General features: G+C 39.3%; 1 protein-coding gene and 1 non-coding gene across 6 annotated transcripts; both read right to left on the bottom strand.

Moving 5' to 3' along the window:
* Positions 1-141: 141 nt before the first annotated feature.
* Positions 142-19,400, bottom strand: rp1l1a (rp1 like 1a). Of its 5 annotated transcripts, none has more exons than XM_048975006.1 (4): positions 19,135-19,400; positions 10,388-11,048; positions 8,594-8,771; positions 142-8,277 (listed from the first exon to the last, which is right to left on the bottom strand). In XM_048975006.1, the coding sequence occupies exons 2-4, from the start codon at positions 11,024-11,026 to the stop codon at positions 1,934-1,936; spliced, it is 7,161 nt and encodes a 2,386-aa protein (XP_048830963.1). In that variant the 5' UTR covers positions 11,027-11,048; positions 19,135-19,400; the 3' UTR covers positions 142-1,933. The 5 variants fall into 5 exon arrangements, with proteins under 5 accessions (XP_048830963.1, XP_048830965.1, XP_048830964.1 ...); XM_048975008.1 differs by having other exon boundaries at positions 142-8,274; XM_048975007.1 differs by having other exon boundaries at positions 10,388-11,045.
* Positions 18,304-18,386, bottom strand: trnal-cag (transfer RNA leucine (anticodon CAG)). The gene has a single exon. It is a non-coding gene; the product is annotated as a tRNA-Leu (tRNA).
* Positions 19,401-19,496: the final 96 nt, after the last annotated feature.

Raw genomic sequence — 19,496 nt, 5'->3', positions numbered from 1 at the left:
ACCAGTCTCTCTGCTAACAGTCTCTATCTGCCACATTTGATTTACAATACAGTGTTGATATAAATAAATAATTGTATATTTAAGTCACAGTTAAAGATAAGGCATTAAAACGTTTATCCAAAATAAACTGCAATGCATGTCAAAAAATTAAAAGACAAGCCATAATATTTTAGTGTATTAATATTTTAGTAAGTTTACAGACAGTATATCAAATAATATAAGCATAACACAAGCAATATATATTTGCATTAAATTCACTCCTGATATGGTACAAAATGATGCTTATAATGGCAATAAAATCCAGGTCTTAAAATATTTACTCAACAAACTCATACTCGAAATGCTTTATTTCATGAAGAACAGTATTATGGTGTGATGGGCTGGCCTCCCATCCTGGGTTGTTCCCTGCCTCGTGCCCATAGCTTCCGGGATAGGCTCCGGACCCCCCGCAGCCCAGCGGGATAAGCGGGTTGGAAAATGGGTGGATGGATGGATAGTATTACAATTATACATTATTTGAAAAATTTATTTCTTTTTTTGCCCCCTGGATTTCCTGGCTACCAGTCATATATACTTATAAAATTTCAGGAAACACAGGAATCATTAGGGCCAAGTGCAAAAATAATCTTCAAACATCAGTCAGGTTCCATCAGCATCAATTAAGTTATACACAAAAAAATTATACAGTAAACACATGTTATATTACCTTTACTGACTAAATGTATGCTTCTTGGTATTAACACAAGACATGGTATCCTTTCTGCTTTCTTCCTACACGTTCTTATTAGATTGCATGTTGTATATTATATTAACAGGGCAGACTTTTTTATCTGCAATAAATATCCCAGTGATCTTCATTAATTATCAGCTGGTATTTTTTAAAGCTATTTGCACTGGTGTAGTCAATGATGCGTGATATATGCGCGTGATACAAACTCCATTGGTTTCTTCAAAGGCTCCCTCATCATTTATATGAAATACTTATATTTACTGAAAATGCCCAGCCTATTTTAAGAGAGCAGACTTATGCCTTCAGCCATACTTCATATAATAAGCTATGTGTTGATTAACTTTGCACTGAATGCAGACGTGTACATAGGAAACAGTAATATTTTAAACACCTTCGTCATTTTCGTCTTATAAACAACAATATTTTGTCAAACATTAAAATGACTTTTGGAGTTGCTTAAATTTCTTGAAATCTTTCTGTGACGTTATTAATTTATTAATTAAATTAGACCTTTTTGTTGATAGATTTAAAAATACTATTTGTATTCAATATGTGAAAATTTATTACTACTTCCCTGAGGTTCATATGCATCATTTTCCTTAATATTTGTGAATAACTTTTATTTTAATTAATATCACAAAACCTTTAATATTTCATTATATATGCAAACTACAATATTTGATCCACCCTTCGTGTTTCTTTCCATGACAACAACAGTTTGACTAAGGCTTACAACTGTAGAAATATCAGCATAAAATTTTGAGACATTTTGATTACAGTACATTTTGTGTTACAATTACATAATTATACACACACATTTTTTTTCCAGATGCCACCCTGTTTCAAAATATACCAGAATGTTTTTATCCTACTGAATATATCTGAAATTTCCAGACCCCATTAAAGAAAAGCTGAAATGATAGAGGAATGATAAAGTGCTTAATGTAATATGATTCAAGAACATTGTTCATCAGCTTTAGTGAATTCATGGCTTTTCTAGATTCCCAACCCCTGACGGTCACTGGATGACTCAGTTTTGGATAAGCATTGTTTGCTACTTGAGCTATCTTGACTCTCCTCGGAGACACTTGAATCATCAGAAGACTCTGCAAACTTGATATTCCTGTCTTCATCCAACCTGGTTGCCACTTTCTGGTGCATTTTCCAGCTCCAGTTTCGCCAGGACCATTTTTCTGATATTCTTCAACAGTGAATCTTGCTACAACATGTTTCTGAAACATCCTCTGCTATATCACCGTCATGCTGTTGTTCCTCAGCATTGCCCTCTATACTACATGTTTCAGCAACATGTACTCTTACAGTCACATCAATATCCTCTGTTTCCTGTCTCTCTATAGCTGTGTTGACTTCTGTCTTTGTCTGTTCATAAGATTCTTTCAGCTGATCACATCCATCTTCTTTAACTGAATCACAATCTTCGCTGGTTTCGGGATTTTGTCCTTCTGCATTGTCAATTTTATCTGCAGAATGTTCTTCAGCTGTTCCAACACAACGTGAATCATCATCCTCATGGGTTCTGTTTCCTTCACCTGGATAATCTTCCGTGGTTTCAGCCACAGCTCTGCTGTATTCTTCATTGCTACCATATTTGTCAGCTTCTCCTTTATCACCATCTGCAAGTCCCTTTGCCACTTCAGGAGATGCAATATTTTCTTCAGTTATGCCATCCTGATTGGCCCAGTCTTCTTCTTTAATAGTCACGCCGTCCTCTTCACTGTCTTCAGCCGCATTTTCTCCAGCAATACCATCATTCGTTAGCTCACTATCTCCTCCTCCTGTTTCTCCGTATACTTGACCACCTTCTCCTTTCTCAGCTACATCAATCCCCTCGCTGTCTTTGCCTGACTTACCGGCATCATCTTTTGCAGTACCTCCCTCTTTTTTCTCTAATTGATTACCAGTCATTTGTTCTCTGCTAATACTTTCCACTCCTTCATCAGCTTCATTTTCAATTTCATCTCTTTCCAATTCCTTAAGCTTGGCCTTTTCCCTGTTCCCCTCCCCCTGCAAGACCTTAACATTTTCATTTGTGTCTTGGTTTCCATTGCCACCAACAGTTCTCACTTCAACATTTGGTCGTTCTTTTAAAATTGCAGGAGGTTGCCTTTTCAACTGGAGAATCTTTCTTAGATCAAAATCCATCATCACCGGCGCAGAACATACATTTTTTTTCTGCTCTAGAAGTCTGGAAGCCATTTTCTTTTTCATGCATGTTTCACACGGACAGTATCCGTCTTCACTGCGTTGATCGCTAAAATCTGTACCGGTGACGGTATAATTTTCTTCACTTCTCTGAAGTGAATCCTTTATAGATTTGTTGTGCATGACCTTCAGACGTCTACGTCGTTGCTCAGTTTGTGCAGAAGACTCTCGGGAGATGCTTTGCAGTGGAGGCCTTGGTTCCCTTCCAGCCCGACTGTGAATTTTTTGCAGCTCTCTATTGATGCTTGACTGTATCCTCCTGCTTACCTCTTCTCTCAGTTCATTTATCATAGCATCCAGAATTACATTGTCGTCCAAGTCCCATCGTACTTTAAACTCTGCCATCGCATTTACATAATGTGTCATAAACTGCTTTTCTAGTTTTTTTAACAAATTCAAAACCCAGACAGGATCTGGGTCTTTGGAAACTTTTTTATCTCTTATGTTTTCTGAATATGGAAGTGTCCGAGAACTTGCGACATCCTTTATATCTCTTACAGTCTCACCTGCTAATTTTAACATATTACCTTCATTCCCTGAACTTCTATTCGATGTGGAAGGTGTTTCTATAATTTCCTTTGGACTTTCATCACTTCTGATTGTTTCATTTGAACCTGGACCTTTGTGTTTATCTTCTTGTCTCTTGGAATCAGAACCTTCTTCCTCACTTACAGGGCTATCCCTCACACGCATGGCTATGTCAGGAGTCGCTGGATCAGACAGAGTAACTGTTTCTTCTCCATCCAAAATTAGTCTGGATGAAGTAAATTCAATTTCTTCTTCCAATGGTTGTAATGGATTCTGGTCAACAAGTGCATTGCCCGTACTTAGTGGTAATTCCGTTTTTTGTGCCATATATATTCTACCATTATCACTGCCCTTTCCAGAGCCTGCAGAACCACTACTAACATCTACACCAGATGAGGACTTTGGATCATCCGCTGATCGATGGTTTTTGAATGGAACACTTTTCTCGTTGTCCAAAGGATCACACAGCCAAAGTGACTGGAGGACGTTCATCAGTTCGTTATACCGGGCATCCCTAGCTGTGGCATCAGCAGAATCCGTGTCTATCAGCTGAAGATTTGCAAGGCAATCCAATAGCCCTTTGGCTGAGTTGCTGAGTTTTCTTCCATATACGTGGGACACTTCTGGTAGGCTGTTGCATCTATCCAATTTTGGGTTTAACAGAACCTTCATCACCTGTACTGAAGACTGACAGCTTTTTTGCAAGGCTTCCCTGTTGGCACATTTACTGGGTGCTTGTTCATCAACTTTCGGAAGCCGTGACCTGGTTGATTCTTCAAAGGGCTTATTGTCTTCATCATCAGCCTCTTTACCGCCATTTTCCTCTTTGTTTTCTTCTTCTGCCGCGACCGGCTCATCGTCAAATGTCATCGATCCCTTCGGTGCTGATTCCTCCTCCTTTTCAGTTGGATTTTTTTGTATGTTTGTTTCATATGCCTGTCCATCAAATTCCTCTCCAGCATCATATATGGGACTGTCTGTTGGTATTTTTTTCAACCAATCGTGTACTACTTCTCTGGGGGACGTGTTAGGTAAACAGGAAGGCACTATCCCCAATACTTCTGCTTCTTTTTTTGGCAGTGAGGAGCTACTTCTTCTCCTGCGTCTGCATCTGCCGCCTTTGTCATTTCTGTTATCATTTACATTCTTGTATGACTCTGTGACTTCAAGGACACAATTGTAAGTTTTCTCAGTAATTTTTGTCTTGGATTCAGCAGTATCTGGTCTGACATCTTCAGACCTATACTTCAATAAATCAGTTGCAGAGGGTGAGTAAGACAAATTGCTATCATGTGAATTCCCATTCTGTAATGCAGGACTCTTATTTTTTTTAGAAACCCCCTTTGAAGGACTGGGACTAAGACAATTCCAAGTGACTATCGACACAGCTGCTGAATTAGTCCTTGAGGTTTTATTCATTTCTGTGTCCTTTCTAGATGACTTTTTTACAGAATGAACACTCTCATGATCACAGGTTCTAGTAAGTTCTTCATCAGCATCTCTCACTATAGCTGTTCCTTTTTTGATTACAGTACCAGATTCACTGACATCTTGCTTCTCAGTATCTTCATTTTCAAAATCCTTCTCCCTGTGTTCCGAAACAGCAGAATCTCTGCAACGGAGTTGCAAGTCTCCCGAAGAAGATTTATTTCTGGCAGAGCCATTTGACAAGGCAGAGGGTACTCTGTCATCATTTATATTCAAGTGGCTGCTTGTTTTGCATTTTGTGGGAGTTTTTCTGCAAATAGATTCCACACTTGTTACCTCCTGTTCATCACTTTGAAGTGTCTTTGTAGGTGTACTTATCGACTTAGATAAGCAGTGGTCACTTTCTCTGGACATTTCCGATCGCTCTGAAACATTGCTCTCGAAAGATGCTTTGCTCTTTAGTCTCTCTTCAGCACTTTCCTCATTGTGTTTCAACCCCTTTCCATTTGCGGTACCCAGTGTTACTGATTTTGCTGTAGCTTTAGTAATGTTTTTTTTAGTAATGCTATTAGATTCGGTGGATGTAGCAGAGGCCTGTGATTTTAGCGATACCACATTTTCAACTCTTTCTTCACTTTGGTCTATGTCGTTCTTTGGTATTTTTACAGCTAAAGATGTTCCACTATTCTCCGTGTCATTAATTTGACATATACTGGACGCTTTAGTGTCAGATGCTTTGGAATCGACAGACAATGAACTTCTCACTCTCATCTCACTCTCCAGTTCGCTGTCGTTTTCACAGTTGCCAGATATCTTTGGTAAGGGTGTCGCTGGGTGTGAGCCTCCATCACATGCACCACAGGGGTTTGTGTCTGATGGATTTGATTTCCAAGAGACTTTGGTGCCAGCAGACACAGTGCTGGCTGCTCTTTCCTCACTATCATTCAGAGCTGCCGTGCTGTGGTGACTAGCAGATATTTCTGATCTTTCCAATTTCATACGTCTGTAGGACGTCTCCCTGCTTACCTTCTCTGCTCTTTCTACCCTCTTCAGTGCTCTGTCTGTTGCAATACTATCTGATGTATTTGGATTCCTGATGTGATGCGACTTCCCCAAACTATTAGAAGCATTTACCGAGGCGGACAGCGCACTACTCGCCATGTCCATCCTCTCTTCTTGTTCCGTCTCAGCTTCTTGGTTGCAAAGATTATCTGTTGCTACTGACTCTGCTGTTTGTGAGTCATTATGCTGAAACTCGTCAGACTGTCTTGATTCTGATGACCCATTAGGTTTGACAGACATATCACTGACTGCACATTTCTCTGTATCCTCATCTTCTCTCCCTTCGTCGCCTTGAACAGGACATTCAGATGTGCTTGACTGTTGACTTGACTTTACAGATGCATTACAATTTGATATCTTGGATGTCCTAAATTGTGCCGAAATTGTGCTGATTTTGGCTGATGCTGCATGTGATGCTATTCCCTCTGTCTCTACTATCTCCTCTTGTTCTGCACCATGAACAATTTCTGCTTTATTAGAACTATTCATTTTTTCAGAATCACTTGTTTTCGCAGATACAGATGTTTCTTGTCTTTCTCGAATCCCCTGTTCATCTTTTCTCAATTGGCTATTGGTTTCATTTTTCGATACATTTAAAACTGGGGTAATATTTTTATAATTCTCAGATTTCATGGACATTTCTGATGTATTTGTTCTGTCTGACGCAGAACTAACTGATCTGGAACTATGGTATTCAACATTCATATCAAAAAGATTCGCAGATGCCTTTAATCCGGATCTGTCAGAACCCCCACAATGTGGACATGCATTAGACTTCCTGGATCTTTGTGAGATGCTGATAGCTCTTTCATGTCCATCTTGTCCATCTGGACCTTGGCCGGTAAACAATGATTCGGGAATATCAGTCATATTATAGTTCATATTATATGATTTCTTTGACAACCTTGATGCATTGCTACATTTCGATCTAGTGCTAGCTTTTCTGGAATCACTCTCAGCAATAGCTACCTTAACACTCCCTGGTACAACTGAAACTATATCAGAGTTGTGAGATTTTCTGGGTTTAGATGACAGTTTTGAAACAGCTGATATAGCACTACGTACACCCTCATTGTTTTCATTTTCAGCCTGGTTTACTAGTAGCTCTATCATAGGAGATACAGACGTGCTGTAATGTCTAGACTTTCCTGACTGAGTACAGCAGAAAGATGCTTTGTTTGGAGGTTTGGGTGGCAAATGGTTCACAGAGTAAACTGATTTGTGTGCAGTGATGGAGCAATTAGATGCAATACTTCCCATTATCCCCCTATCATCAGGATCGTCGCCATGAGGCCACAAGGATGCTCTTGATATGCTTGGTGGGAGTTCGTCATCATCAGTATCTTCATCATCCTGATACCCCTTGAGTTTCTCCAAGATCTTCGAGGTGCTGCTCGTTCCTGATACAGGTCTATCCTCTGAGATCTGTGCGACTCTAACATTCTCTTTCTGTGAACTTCTGATGCTTACAGAGGCTAAACTGTTAGAGCTGGTTTCATCATTCTCAGGACTCTTACACTTTTCGTCCATGGAGCCTCTGCTGTCAGACTTTGCACAGACTTCACTGCAGCTACAGCAGTGACTGACGGCACGATATTCCACTTTGGTATCCCCAGCCTTCACAGTCTGCTGAAAACAAGTTTCTTTTTGTGCGACATGCTCTGCGTACTCTTCACTGGATTGAGAAATTGTAGCCATGCTCTCCACAGATTCCTTTTTGCATACAATTTTATGGGAAGATGCATTTGAACTTGAAGATCTAAAATGCCTGATGCTCCTCTGGTCTCCATGCAAAGGATTCTTCCAGATGTCGTACTCTTTGCAATGACGGCAGTCATTTCGGCACTCTCGGGACTCATCTAGATACCTCTGGTTGCATTTTGATACGTACAGTTCTTCATGTTCACCTTGTACATTGGATTCTGGATCTGAACAGCTTTCAGAATTGCCTTGCTGTAGATAATGGGACTCTTTGTTTCCGAAAGCAGAGTCATTAACAGTCCCCACTGACTTCTTAATTTCAGTAGACCAGTGGAGGGTTTCGTCATTAAGGAGACGGAACCGTACTTTCATCTCCACTGACAGACTCCCATCTTTATTAACAAGAACTCTTTTCTCAATGTCATCATTCATCAGTGTGACATGTGCATGTGAACAAGTACCAACATGAGCCTTATGGTCATGAGCCATGTGCGGTCCATTGGGGCATGATTTTTCTGATGACAAGGAAAATCGGGTCGACCTGTTACTTGAATCTGATCTTGGGTGGATGATACTTTTCTTTGTCTCAAGTCCAAAATTGACTGCTGTTACACCATGCAAAGAAAGAAGAGCAGAAACCTAAATAAGAATATGGAAAATAAAACATATAAAGGCGCTACAATTTTGACGATTCTCAAGCATCTGCATAACTATTGTGATACATTTACAACTATCATGAATTTATAATAACAAAACTGATTCAAATTACATAGGACTCTACTCTTAATGGGTCATAAATAAAATGTCCTTGTTTAAATTGGTTTTAAACAACTTACCGCTACCAGCAGAGTCTGAGACAATAGCAACAAAAACTGAGCAATTTTTTCTTAATTTCTAGAGTTGAAGGTTTTGGTGACCTACCATTTTTCGTGCTTTCGTGGTTTTCACTGCAAATAGAAGACCGTGATCTTGAAGTCAGTCCTGGAAGTTTCTCATCTGAGCTCTTTCTCAAGTTCTCCACCAAAAGTGGATAAAAAGGCTCACGCCCAACGCAGACTAACACACTGGGGCACTGCATAAGGCTGTGGATGCTGTCAATCTGAAATAAACGGATACAGTCTATCACTCGGGGCTCTCACTCTTCAGATATGTTCGCCAGCACAGTGTTCCTGCTATATACCTTTTGCAGCGGTGGCCTGCCATGGACAAATTATAGCCGTCGCTGCTTCAGATTTTTATGAAGTGTCATGAAGTCACAATTACATGATCCTGCAGAGGGAATTCAAATTTGAATGATGGATACAGGAAGCGGAGTCTGAAAATAAGGGTGGCGAGAGCCAATGAGGATGGAAGACACCGACCGCCATGTGATCGACCTGTGATGAACTAGAAGATAGTAAATAAGAAAATGCATAAAAATGAATATAACTAAGTGTTGGGGTCACGTCTGCACCTCTGTGATTATAATAAAGACTGGCCATGCATGCCAGTCCTAGAAGGGAAAAGGAATGTCGGTCCTAGAAGGGAAAACCACAACATTAACCTTAGCGAACTCAATGAATCATAAAACCAATCACTTTAATAAACATCAGTGAAATAATCGCCAATGATTTTGTACAATATGAGTTTGTTCAAATATTTCCCCACTGAAGAGAAAGATGCCTGAAAGGTGATGATGAGGAAGAGAGTCAGGGAAAGAACTCATCCCTCCTTCTATAATATGTAACATTACAGGCCGCTACTATAATGTTTTAATGTTTTTACTGGTTGTGTGATCAAATATTTGTGATGTGAAAGAATTATTCAGTGTTACTCATTCTTGAAATGAACTACACACGCGCACTACCCAGGTACAGCAAAGCCCCTTTGAGGGGGTGGGGGTGCAGTCAGCAAACAGTGGGGGGGGGGTGTTAAAAAAATCCTAGAGGAAACACTGCACAATGTCTATAATTCCATTTTTAAACAGGTTCTTTATGCACATAATAATATATGGCCGACGTGGGCAGTCACCCAGGACAGCGTCTTGCTGGGGGAGGCATGTGGCACCTACACAAAAAAACACCGGAACAGTGACATTTACACAGTCGGCTTAGTATCACTCATTTGCACGCCATGTCAATGATGTCACGTCACCGAGTGGGTCAGTTAACCTTGTCAGAGTGGGGGCCCTGATTCCAGTTTGTGAGTTAGGCAGCTCAGGACACCCAACTGGGACTCCAAGGTAGGGGGAGTGGGGGGAATATATCAAATATCACACCGCTAACTTTGGACAATACTAGTGTAATTAGTCAAATCAGTCATAAAAACGTGTCCTTATTTATTTATATAATTCCAATCCAAATTTCTTAATAAAAATGACAATTTGTGCCAAAGGTTATTATTTTTCTTTTTTTAGCAGATGAAGGGGAGTTCACCCAGTGCCATATAAGCTAAAACCACCATTGTATAGCACATATATTCCTGTAGCATTTTAAAGGGTTAAAGCCATTTAAAAAGATATGTTTTCATTATTATGGAAAGACAAATTCACCTGTGATCACATGATTACGACATCAAAGTACTGATCCACTCATATCACAGATTTTTTGGGATATCACAAGTGTTTCAATACAAGTCCCTGAAGAATGAGACCTGATTAAGCACTGGACATTTCAAGGGGTTAAATACCTGAAAACTTAGGTTATTTATAACAACTTTAATGAGAATCAACCTCACCTTGTGCCCTTCCAGCGTGTAAAGCTTTCTGATGTGGCACTGCATGAGTTGGGAGATCTCATCAATGAAGACCTTGAGGTTGCGTGTAGTCCTCCTGCTGAGAACGATGGATCTCCGCACCGCTGGGTCGTTATTCTTTACCAGGACAATAGTCTTGGGGTGCCAGTGGTACTGCTTACTTGAGCGGGCGGTGGGTGCGTCCTCTGGACGGGTGGGCTTCCTGTGGATGACGTGGGGGTTACCTGGATGCCAAACGTTAGACCTTCGTCTGAATGTCTCCATGCAGATGGGCTTGACGTGCCGGCGGTCCGAGCAGAGGTAACACCCGCCGTCTTCCAGCTGCTCCAAGCAGTTTATGCTGCGGGTGCCCCTAGGCGTAGTGACGGTTCGCACCCCGAAAGGCAGCGGCACTCGTTGGGAGAGGTCATCCAGGAGGGCGTCGAAGCACTTGAAGCTGCGTTTGTGAACGGCCATTCTGACGCCACCGAACTGAGTGTCCCCGCTCTTGAAGAAGGTGACCCTCTTGGCCGGGTCGGCTTCTGTCACATGGGAGGAGTGAATTACCAATGACAGTGCCTGCCGCGCCTCATTGTTGAAATGTGTGTCGAGGTCCACCTTGTCCGCAGGAACAGTGAACATTCTTCCAGCTCACTCTACGCTGCTGGTAAACAAACACAGCCAACATTACTTTAACTTCTCATCAGCTGCCTGTCGGACACCAACGGAGCAATGAATTTCGACAATGAGCACAGCTATTCCAATGATCCTTCTGAGCAGGAAATAAAGCGAGTAGTAAGAGTCATCATCAAGTCACGACTTTATCGCAACTCGGCATTTAATGCCGGTTTTTCTCCTGTGTAAAAACAAAAAAACCTTAAAGTCGCCTGCCATTTGCTTGAGATTATCTTTCTGAGAAGCAAGACAAAAGCAACACTTAACCGTCCCCCCCCCCCCCCCCCCACCACCCACTTCTATCTCTCTGTGATGAATAGCTGTTGCTAAGCCCGTTACTAGGGACATGATGAAGGCGCTATACCAAGATATTACGTGCCACTTTTCAGGTTGTGTTTACTCGAGAAAACTGTCCCACAAAAGATTCATGTGCGTTTCCTATCTCATTTAAACAAAATTCTTTAGGTGCTTCTTGCTGTACTAACGCTAAATTACACTTGTGTATTTTCTCAGCCTAGCTGTACACGTTTTCATATAGGTTATTATACCTAATCTAAGAATGATGTCTGATTCTGTCTACTTAAGCAGCCTCCATGAAGTATTCATTAATTTTCACCTTTGTTTTAAGCAAACTTTAAGTAGCAAGTTTATTTATAATCGATCAGTATAGGATTACACAATACATAGTATAGAAGAAACTCAAATTAGAATGGATTTTTTTAAACAATTTGAAAAGTATAAAAGGAGACTACCAAGGACTAATGAAACGTCCACTGTATACTGCGGTGATGTTTGCCTAAAGTTTCGAAAAATTGTTGCCATGGAGAGAACAAGCAGGAGCAGTAAAGTCAGAATGTACCAACATTGTGCAAACAAATGTGTAATAGGTTCATAGATCTCTCATGGAGATTTCAGTGTCATAGGTTTTGACTAATTACTATGTCATAATAGGAATTAACCTGAACACGCGAACCTGAAGAGATTAAATGCACATATGCATTAGACACATCTGAACTATTTATCAAGGCAAATTTTACTTCTACTAAGCAACACCTCTCTATTTGCGAAACAGATTTCCAGGAGTTTTAGGGTGTTTAACATATGTCTAACATTTGAATACATCTTTCACCTGTATGGCTTATTCACTATCATCTGAAATTGTTTGATTGTTCATTGATTGCACTTGGTTTATATTAAAACATTTTATTTACTCAAATGTAACAGGTAGGCGAGCTTATGAAACAGAGTAAACCAAATTGTTTGCAATAGACGCCATTTATATAATTGAATAAGAAAGCCTGCCTGAATGTTTCATCCTTTGGTTCTGAAATGAATCACTTGTTTTTTACTTCACACCATCATGATAAATTGGCCTCTCTTTGTGGAAGATTGCTGCAAAGATCCTTTGGAGCTAATAACACTAAATGCACTAAACAAACATTTTATCAAAACATATAAATCATTCTCTTAACTGGTGAGTCGTTACCCCAAGTAGGTCACAGGGCCATTTCAACGGGTCACATAGTGAGCGGTCAAATTTTTAAAAATAATTTTATGGACTGTATGGAAATCATTTCATAGGCTTTTTTTTAACCATTACTGTACTATTTTTGTGAAATAAGTTTGGTTCAAAACTTTCAAAATTTGGGTCATAACATAATGACCTAGGAAAAATGTGGGCCAGGAGATTAAGCCAGCTGAAAACCACTGATCTGGAAAGCGGTTATATGAAAAATAACATTCTTTATTGTTGTGAATGTGCCACCCACGATACTTTCAAAGCAACTCGAAAAAAAATGTTAGTCCATTTAACTTTTTGAAATTATATTTCTCAATCTGTGCAGCCAGACAAGGAATAAATAAGTCCAATTACAGAGGGGGAACGGGCTTATTTTGCGTGTCACGCATAGGAAGAAACCTTCATATGTCTACTGAGTGTACTGAGAAAAAAAATGAAAATCCTAAGCAGAGCAGATAAGAAAAGCTTAAAATGAGAGATTTTGTATTGTAAATGATTCTGTGCATTCATATATCATTCATATATTATAATGAATTGTTTTCCTGTCACTTCAGACTGTGTACCGGTATTATCATCTGACTAAAACCACCCACTAATTAACCAAAGGATATTTTTTCCAACCTGAATGAGTTTCCCTTTGTCTTCAACCTATATCTATAAATCATGACGTAAGAAAACACAAAATACTCACTTTGTTAGAAAACATAACCTAGTTCGATAGGAACATGAGAAAAAAAAGGAAAAAGTTCTTAAGACAAGGCAACGACCGAGCTGCCGGGACTGAAAAGCGAAGGACTTGAGGGCAGGTGTTGGGAGAACAAAACCAGGCTTATTTAACGAGAACTGAACAGGGGATGGAAAACAAACAGGACCATGAGGAGTCAAAACAAGACCGCTAGTACGGGGAAGGACATGGACAGACAGCGCCATCAATGACCGGACTGGGGCTGACAAGACGATAAGTTAAATACAAAGGCTAACGAAGGGCAACAAGAAACAGGTGTGGCTCATCAGGGCAACATTAGGGTGGAGACAGGAGGATTAGGTCTGTAGGATGGGCAGGACATTACACAAACAAAATAAGTCAGCAGTATATGCCTCAAGTATGTCCACAGTCTTCATAGACCAATCACAGCTAACGATAAATTCAAAAGCCCTCTTCCTATAGGTTAATCTTTCCCAACCTTGGGGACCTACAGACAGTCCACATTTTTGCTCCCTCCCAGCTCTCTGCCAGACAGTCCACATTTTTACCGGAAGCTGGGAAGAATCAAAAATGTGGACTGTCTGCCGGTCCCAGAGGGCCATACTGGGAAACACTGCTATAGGTATATCCACTAATCAGGTCCTTTGGAGTCTAAGGATAGAAAAGAAAGCCTCTTTAATCACTATTAGATTTCAGTGAAATCCAGGGGGGAGCTTACATGGAGGATTTAATGCTAAAGAGTGACCAATACTTACATATCATCCAAAGTTCAACAATGCTGCTTCTTCAAACAGAAAAATATAATCCGAAGATAATAATAAAATAATGAGATGTAAGGCAGCTGAAGCAGACTCAGCCTGCTATTGTGCAACAAGATTACAGATTACAGGCAGTACTAGATCAACTTTTTAATTAACTTTAATCATTCTAACCAATTGTAACCATTAAATGACATACTTTTACCACTTGTACCAAAAAAAAGCAATATAGACTCAGAATTCACCAGTGGGCAAACTGAAGAAATGATTCATGATTATAGGTCATACTTAATTTATATTGATTTTTATTAAACAGTGATATTCATCATAACAGACCTGCATGTCTTTGGACCTTGGAAAGAAACTCATATAATACAGGAAGAACATGCTGGAAGCAGATATGTAACATATATTTATGTAATGCATTAATAAACATAATACCAAATGGCTGTCAAAAAATTTCACAGACACATTCTAAATTCCACTAACTAAATTACAGCTTCATGTTCGTAAACACAAAATTTCCATAATAATAATGGCCTACATTGTCATGAGGAAGCTTCACTACATGCTATCATTACAAGACGTCGTAAGACATCACATTACAACTGTAAGCACAATCAGCAACTTGAGCCTATCCCTAAGGTTCTGACTAAAAACGAAATGCTTACTCATCAACTCAGCCCCCACTTCGTCTATGGCAGTACTAATCCGGTTGTTATGAGCAGATTGAGGGGCGGGCGCAGGGAGACTTTCCTATGACTCATTCACTGCAAGGTTTACGGTCCGCTGATTGTAAAATAGAAACTCCGAAATCATCACTGCACCAGGTGGGAGTAAATGAGAGATCGCAAGTTCGTTCTTCACTTTCCATATCACATTTTTGCCAACTTTACCCTGGTAGATGAATGGGAACACACTATTTAAACTAATTAGCATACATTTATTTTATTTATTTATTTATTTATTTATTTTGGGGGGGGGGGGATCTAAGGAACATTCTAGTGGGGCTAAAGCTATTAAAATCAGTTCTAGTGCTGCTCCTGCTGTTAGGCACTGAAATTAACAAACCCAAACAGAACCAATAAAATTTTCGACCACATACTGTCCTACTTTCCCAGAACATCAACAGAATCAGAACATGACATGTTACATGTCACCAAGTGTTTCCAGGCCGAGACAACAACAGAGGTGCAGTGGGGGCAGTTCGCTCAAAATATAACAGATATGTGTCATTTTCGCACTATTACGCATGACAGTTTGAAGACATTTTATATATATATATATATATATATATATATATATATCGCTTGTCATATACCGCTGAACATGATAATTCCATCTATTAGTGTGAAAATAACCTAAAAGTAGCTGAGAAAAACATTTCTACCAAAATATGTAAAAATATTCCCTTACACAAACACGTTTATTCATTATTTTATTCTCTTATCTGGCATTTTATAATTCAGAGTGACTCACATAATTTATACATATATCAAGGTTCAAGGTTACTTTGTTGTCATCAGCAGCTTCTCTCAGTTTCTCTGTGGCCCCGGTGCAACATATAGTAACATATAGTACATTTAACATCACTGTAACAGGGCGTGTAATATAATTTATTTGTACAAATGGATATTTTAATTAAGTCCTTAAAAGGAACTGCAACAAAATGAAACGATCTAAGGAGCATTTGATACTACAAGCCAACGGATCTACGGAGCATTTGATACTACATCTACAGCTCATTTATAGCACAAAATAACAGCATCACTCTCTTTTAGCAAATACCCAGCTTACCGTGATGCATGCGGACGCATTTCAGCAAGAGCACAATGGATACTTGTTCCCCTGACACCTCCCCCTGTGTAGGACTGATGAGCAGAAATTCAGGCCAAGCTCAGATTTATCTTGCAGACCTCCTCCAAGAATCAGCGCCAAGCAATATTTAGCTGGTGATGGCAACAGGCAGCTCAGCTATAAACGGAGGCTAGGGCCACTACATCCTGGAGCCTCTATGCTTCCTGGGGGGCATCTAAAACCTCTGACGCCCCACAAACCGTGTCAATGTCCATCATTTAACAGGTCTGAATTACTGATACGCAGGGGATGAACTGGACTGATTCCAAAGAGGATTATTCTTGTCTGCACCATCTGTAGATGCAGGTCTTAAACTTTAATAGGAACACAGCAAACAATGCCTAGATGAAAGCAAAAAATAACAAGCATAACAATATGCATTTCAAGATGTGACTATTTACATTTGGAAAGCAAAACCAGTTGCTTGCTTGCTATCTATCTATCTATCTATCTATCTATCTATCTATCTATCTATCTATCTATCTATCTATCTATCCGTCCGTCCACCCATCCATCCTTCCATCCATCCATTAATTCAGCTTCTAATTGTTGATCCTGACCAGGATTGTGGTAAGACCTACAGCCCATCCCAGGCAGGATAGGGCACAAGGCTGGGGTACTGGGGTACTGGGGTACGTCCTGAACGGGATACTAGTCCATTAAAATAGTTACTAGTGAAACAAAGTCAAGAAGAACAGTCAATGCACAGCTGGACTGGACTGAAATTTTAAAAAGGATCGTGTACATTTATAGCAAAAGAAAAACTGGTCTCGTTGTGGGATTCACACTACAGTCATTTTGCATATCACACACCAAGACACGCTACAACCCTCCAAGTTCAGATGGAGATTTCTTTAAAAAAATAACTGTTAGAAGTCAGATTTTGGACAGGCAAGTGTTAGAATTTCCTTAAACATTTCTAAAACAAGAAATGGCTGAAGATATTGGTCCTTGATTATTAGTTTGCCCATGAACAACTACATGGTTAGTCAGCAACAAGAATTTTTCCATGAATAAAGTATAAAGTAGTTTCCTGTATGAAGTATGAAGATATGTATGTATGTATGAAGATACATCCTTCTTTAAAACATACGACACAGACTGAACCTCCTCATGTAAAAAATCTGTTAAAATTGGATCATATACAATTTCTGTTACCATGAAACAAAACAGAATGAAACTATTTACTGGGCTGTTGCATGCATGTCATAATACTTGGCAAAGTACATTTAAACTTACGAAAGTATTCACAATATAAACTGTCCTATCGCTTAACATTCATTGTCTTTTTTTGTCATCTACAGCTGGACAAAACCTCAAAACTGAAACATGTAACAATATGGTTGAATACAAATCTGAATATAAATTGATCTTAATGGAAACCCATTCCCTGTAGAGTCTGTATAATTGCATACCCCAATTATTAGGGCTACAAGTCATAATTAAGAACAGCACGGTTCTAAGTTCAACCTGATCTTCAAGGAACCTGCTGGGAATTGTCAGAAGAAAATGCTAAATATTATTGTAATTTTAAAATACCTTTATAACAAGAAGAAGCCCAACAAATCATTGCATACAGGGGGACCCATTTAAAAAAATACCCCAAATGTGATAGAAAAGATAAAGATAAATTGAGTTGTCAGTGGAGCTTATTAAGCGACGGGCTACATGCAAATGAGTTCTCCAGGCAACACTGTTCAGTGCAATGCCACTCCATCTATCCTTTGACCAAAATCATAAATTGAAATAGTTGAGACCCTTAGGTAGTTTTGTGTAAATTATCAGGAGGAGTGACAGGATGGTGTGTCATTGCCAAGCCACACAGACTAGATCGCGTGAGAAATCCAGGCAGCACAATCCCTGCTGATGATTTAAGTATTAGACTTACATTTACAAGACAATAATACAATCAGCCATAATGCATGTCGTTTTTGAAATGGAAAATATTTCCACCCGCTACGGTCTTTTTGAAGATATTGCATTTATTTGCACAGAAATAGGTCACTCACGAAGGGATAAAACTGATTCAACCACTGAAATCAATAGAACAGGGAAAGTAGGCCATGACTTCCCTCACTGACATTTTAAGAAGTCATATATTAATTATTGACTCTTTAAATGGCATAAGAGTTTAGAGTAACTTGGTGATGTCGACAAATCAACTGTGTATGATATTTTGTTATTACTGTAAATGAATTGTAAGCACTGTTTACAAAAATTCTGATATTGTGTTCGTAATGACATGGATAGACATTAAAGTGATACTTTCAGTTTTTAAATCTAAAACAAACCATTCCTCAATCAGGAATACGAAACATATAGACAACGGTTTTTTTTTATAATCTTAATGAATACGTGGAATATCAACTGTAAAAATTTTTTGCGACGCAATAAAAGACATTGTTGTCAGAAGTGGGATTCGAACCCACGCCTCCAGGGGAGACTGCGACCTGAACGCAGCGCCTTAGACCGCTCGGCCATCCTGACTACACAGTAATACGTTGCTGTTTACTTTTATCAAGCATACTAAGTTAAATGTGAATTTTGTAGTTAATTTTCTTGGTTTTTAATTATTATTTGTTAAATATATTTTAACAACCGCAACGAAAGGATTGATTCATTTACCTTTACACCAAAAGATGCCAAAATATAACGCTAAACTACTTCATTCATTATGGTCGCTGTATTACAGCGTAATGGCCTCCTTGACAGCAAGATAAATACGGATACATGATGTTAATTTTACATTTCATGGCACTAGTTTTCCGCTGGCATAAAATTACAGTCGAAATAATATTAAGTACATTTTGATGATTTTGCTTATATCAACTACCTACCTAAAAATTTCGGCATTAGCTAGGTGGCTAACTTCTTGCTAGCTAGTTGGCAAGCAGATCATAACTCATACTGACCCATACAGCTGGGTGCGATGGCTTAGTATATGTTAAATGTCAGCAACGGTGTGACTACATATATATCGGGCAACACTGTTTTCTATTTTTGACCATCGCACTCGAACGATGCGCAACTGCGATCAAATGAAAGATCAGGTTTGACAAAAAAACGCAACAAGTTCCCATTTTGTTTTTCTTTTTTTTTCAACAGCAGACTGCAAACAACCATTGTATTACACCTATATATACCTGCTATGAGGCTCACGGTCATGCAGCAGAATAGCTAACTATAAAATCTGCAATTACAAGGGGGAAAGACAAAGTCACATTTGATGACTTACACGTGATAAATGCAACACGCCACGCCGTTTTTCTTTTCATCAGGCATTCCTACAGTGCAGCAAATCCGTTCGCTGCTCCATTGCTATCCTCTTATTTCAGCTGAATGAAACCAGTACTTCGAATGGAAAATTGTTATTTCCAGATAACGAACTGTGACAATAATGCACATCGATATTAATTAAGTGCGTGCATTTCAGGTTGTAGTATTTTAAGGAATCGTTTTGCTTTCTCTTTTGGTGGGATAAAGAGACGAAGATGTGCATCACATAGGCGATGGAGAGGTTTTGAAGGAGATGACATAAGACATCATTTTAATGTGGAATTTGTGTCTCACACGATGCTTGCAGTGCCGGCTGTTGTG

This window comes from Brienomyrus brachyistius, chromosome 14, assembly GCF_023856365.1.
Source record: "Brienomyrus brachyistius isolate T26 chromosome 14, BBRACH_0.4, whole genome shotgun sequence".
NCBI lineage: Eukaryota > Metazoa > Chordata > Actinopteri > Osteoglossiformes > Mormyridae > Brienomyrus > Brienomyrus brachyistius.
Note: the sequence above shows the minus strand (reverse complement) of the source record. Positions and strands in the feature narration are given on the sequence as shown.

Coding starts and splice junctions, on each gene's coding strand:
- rp1l1a (XM_048975006.1), bottom strand. CDS start 11,026: ATGTTCACTGTTCCTGCGGACAAGGTGGACCTCGACACACATTTCAAC. Junction 8,772..10,387: donor ACACGCTGGAAGGGCACAAG/GTGAGGTTGATT, acceptor CGTTTATTTCAG/ATTGACAGCATCCACAGCCT. Junction 8,278..8,593: donor CCACGAAAGCACGAAAAATG/GTAGGTCACCAA, acceptor ATGGTGTAACAG/CAGTCAATTTTGGACTTGAG.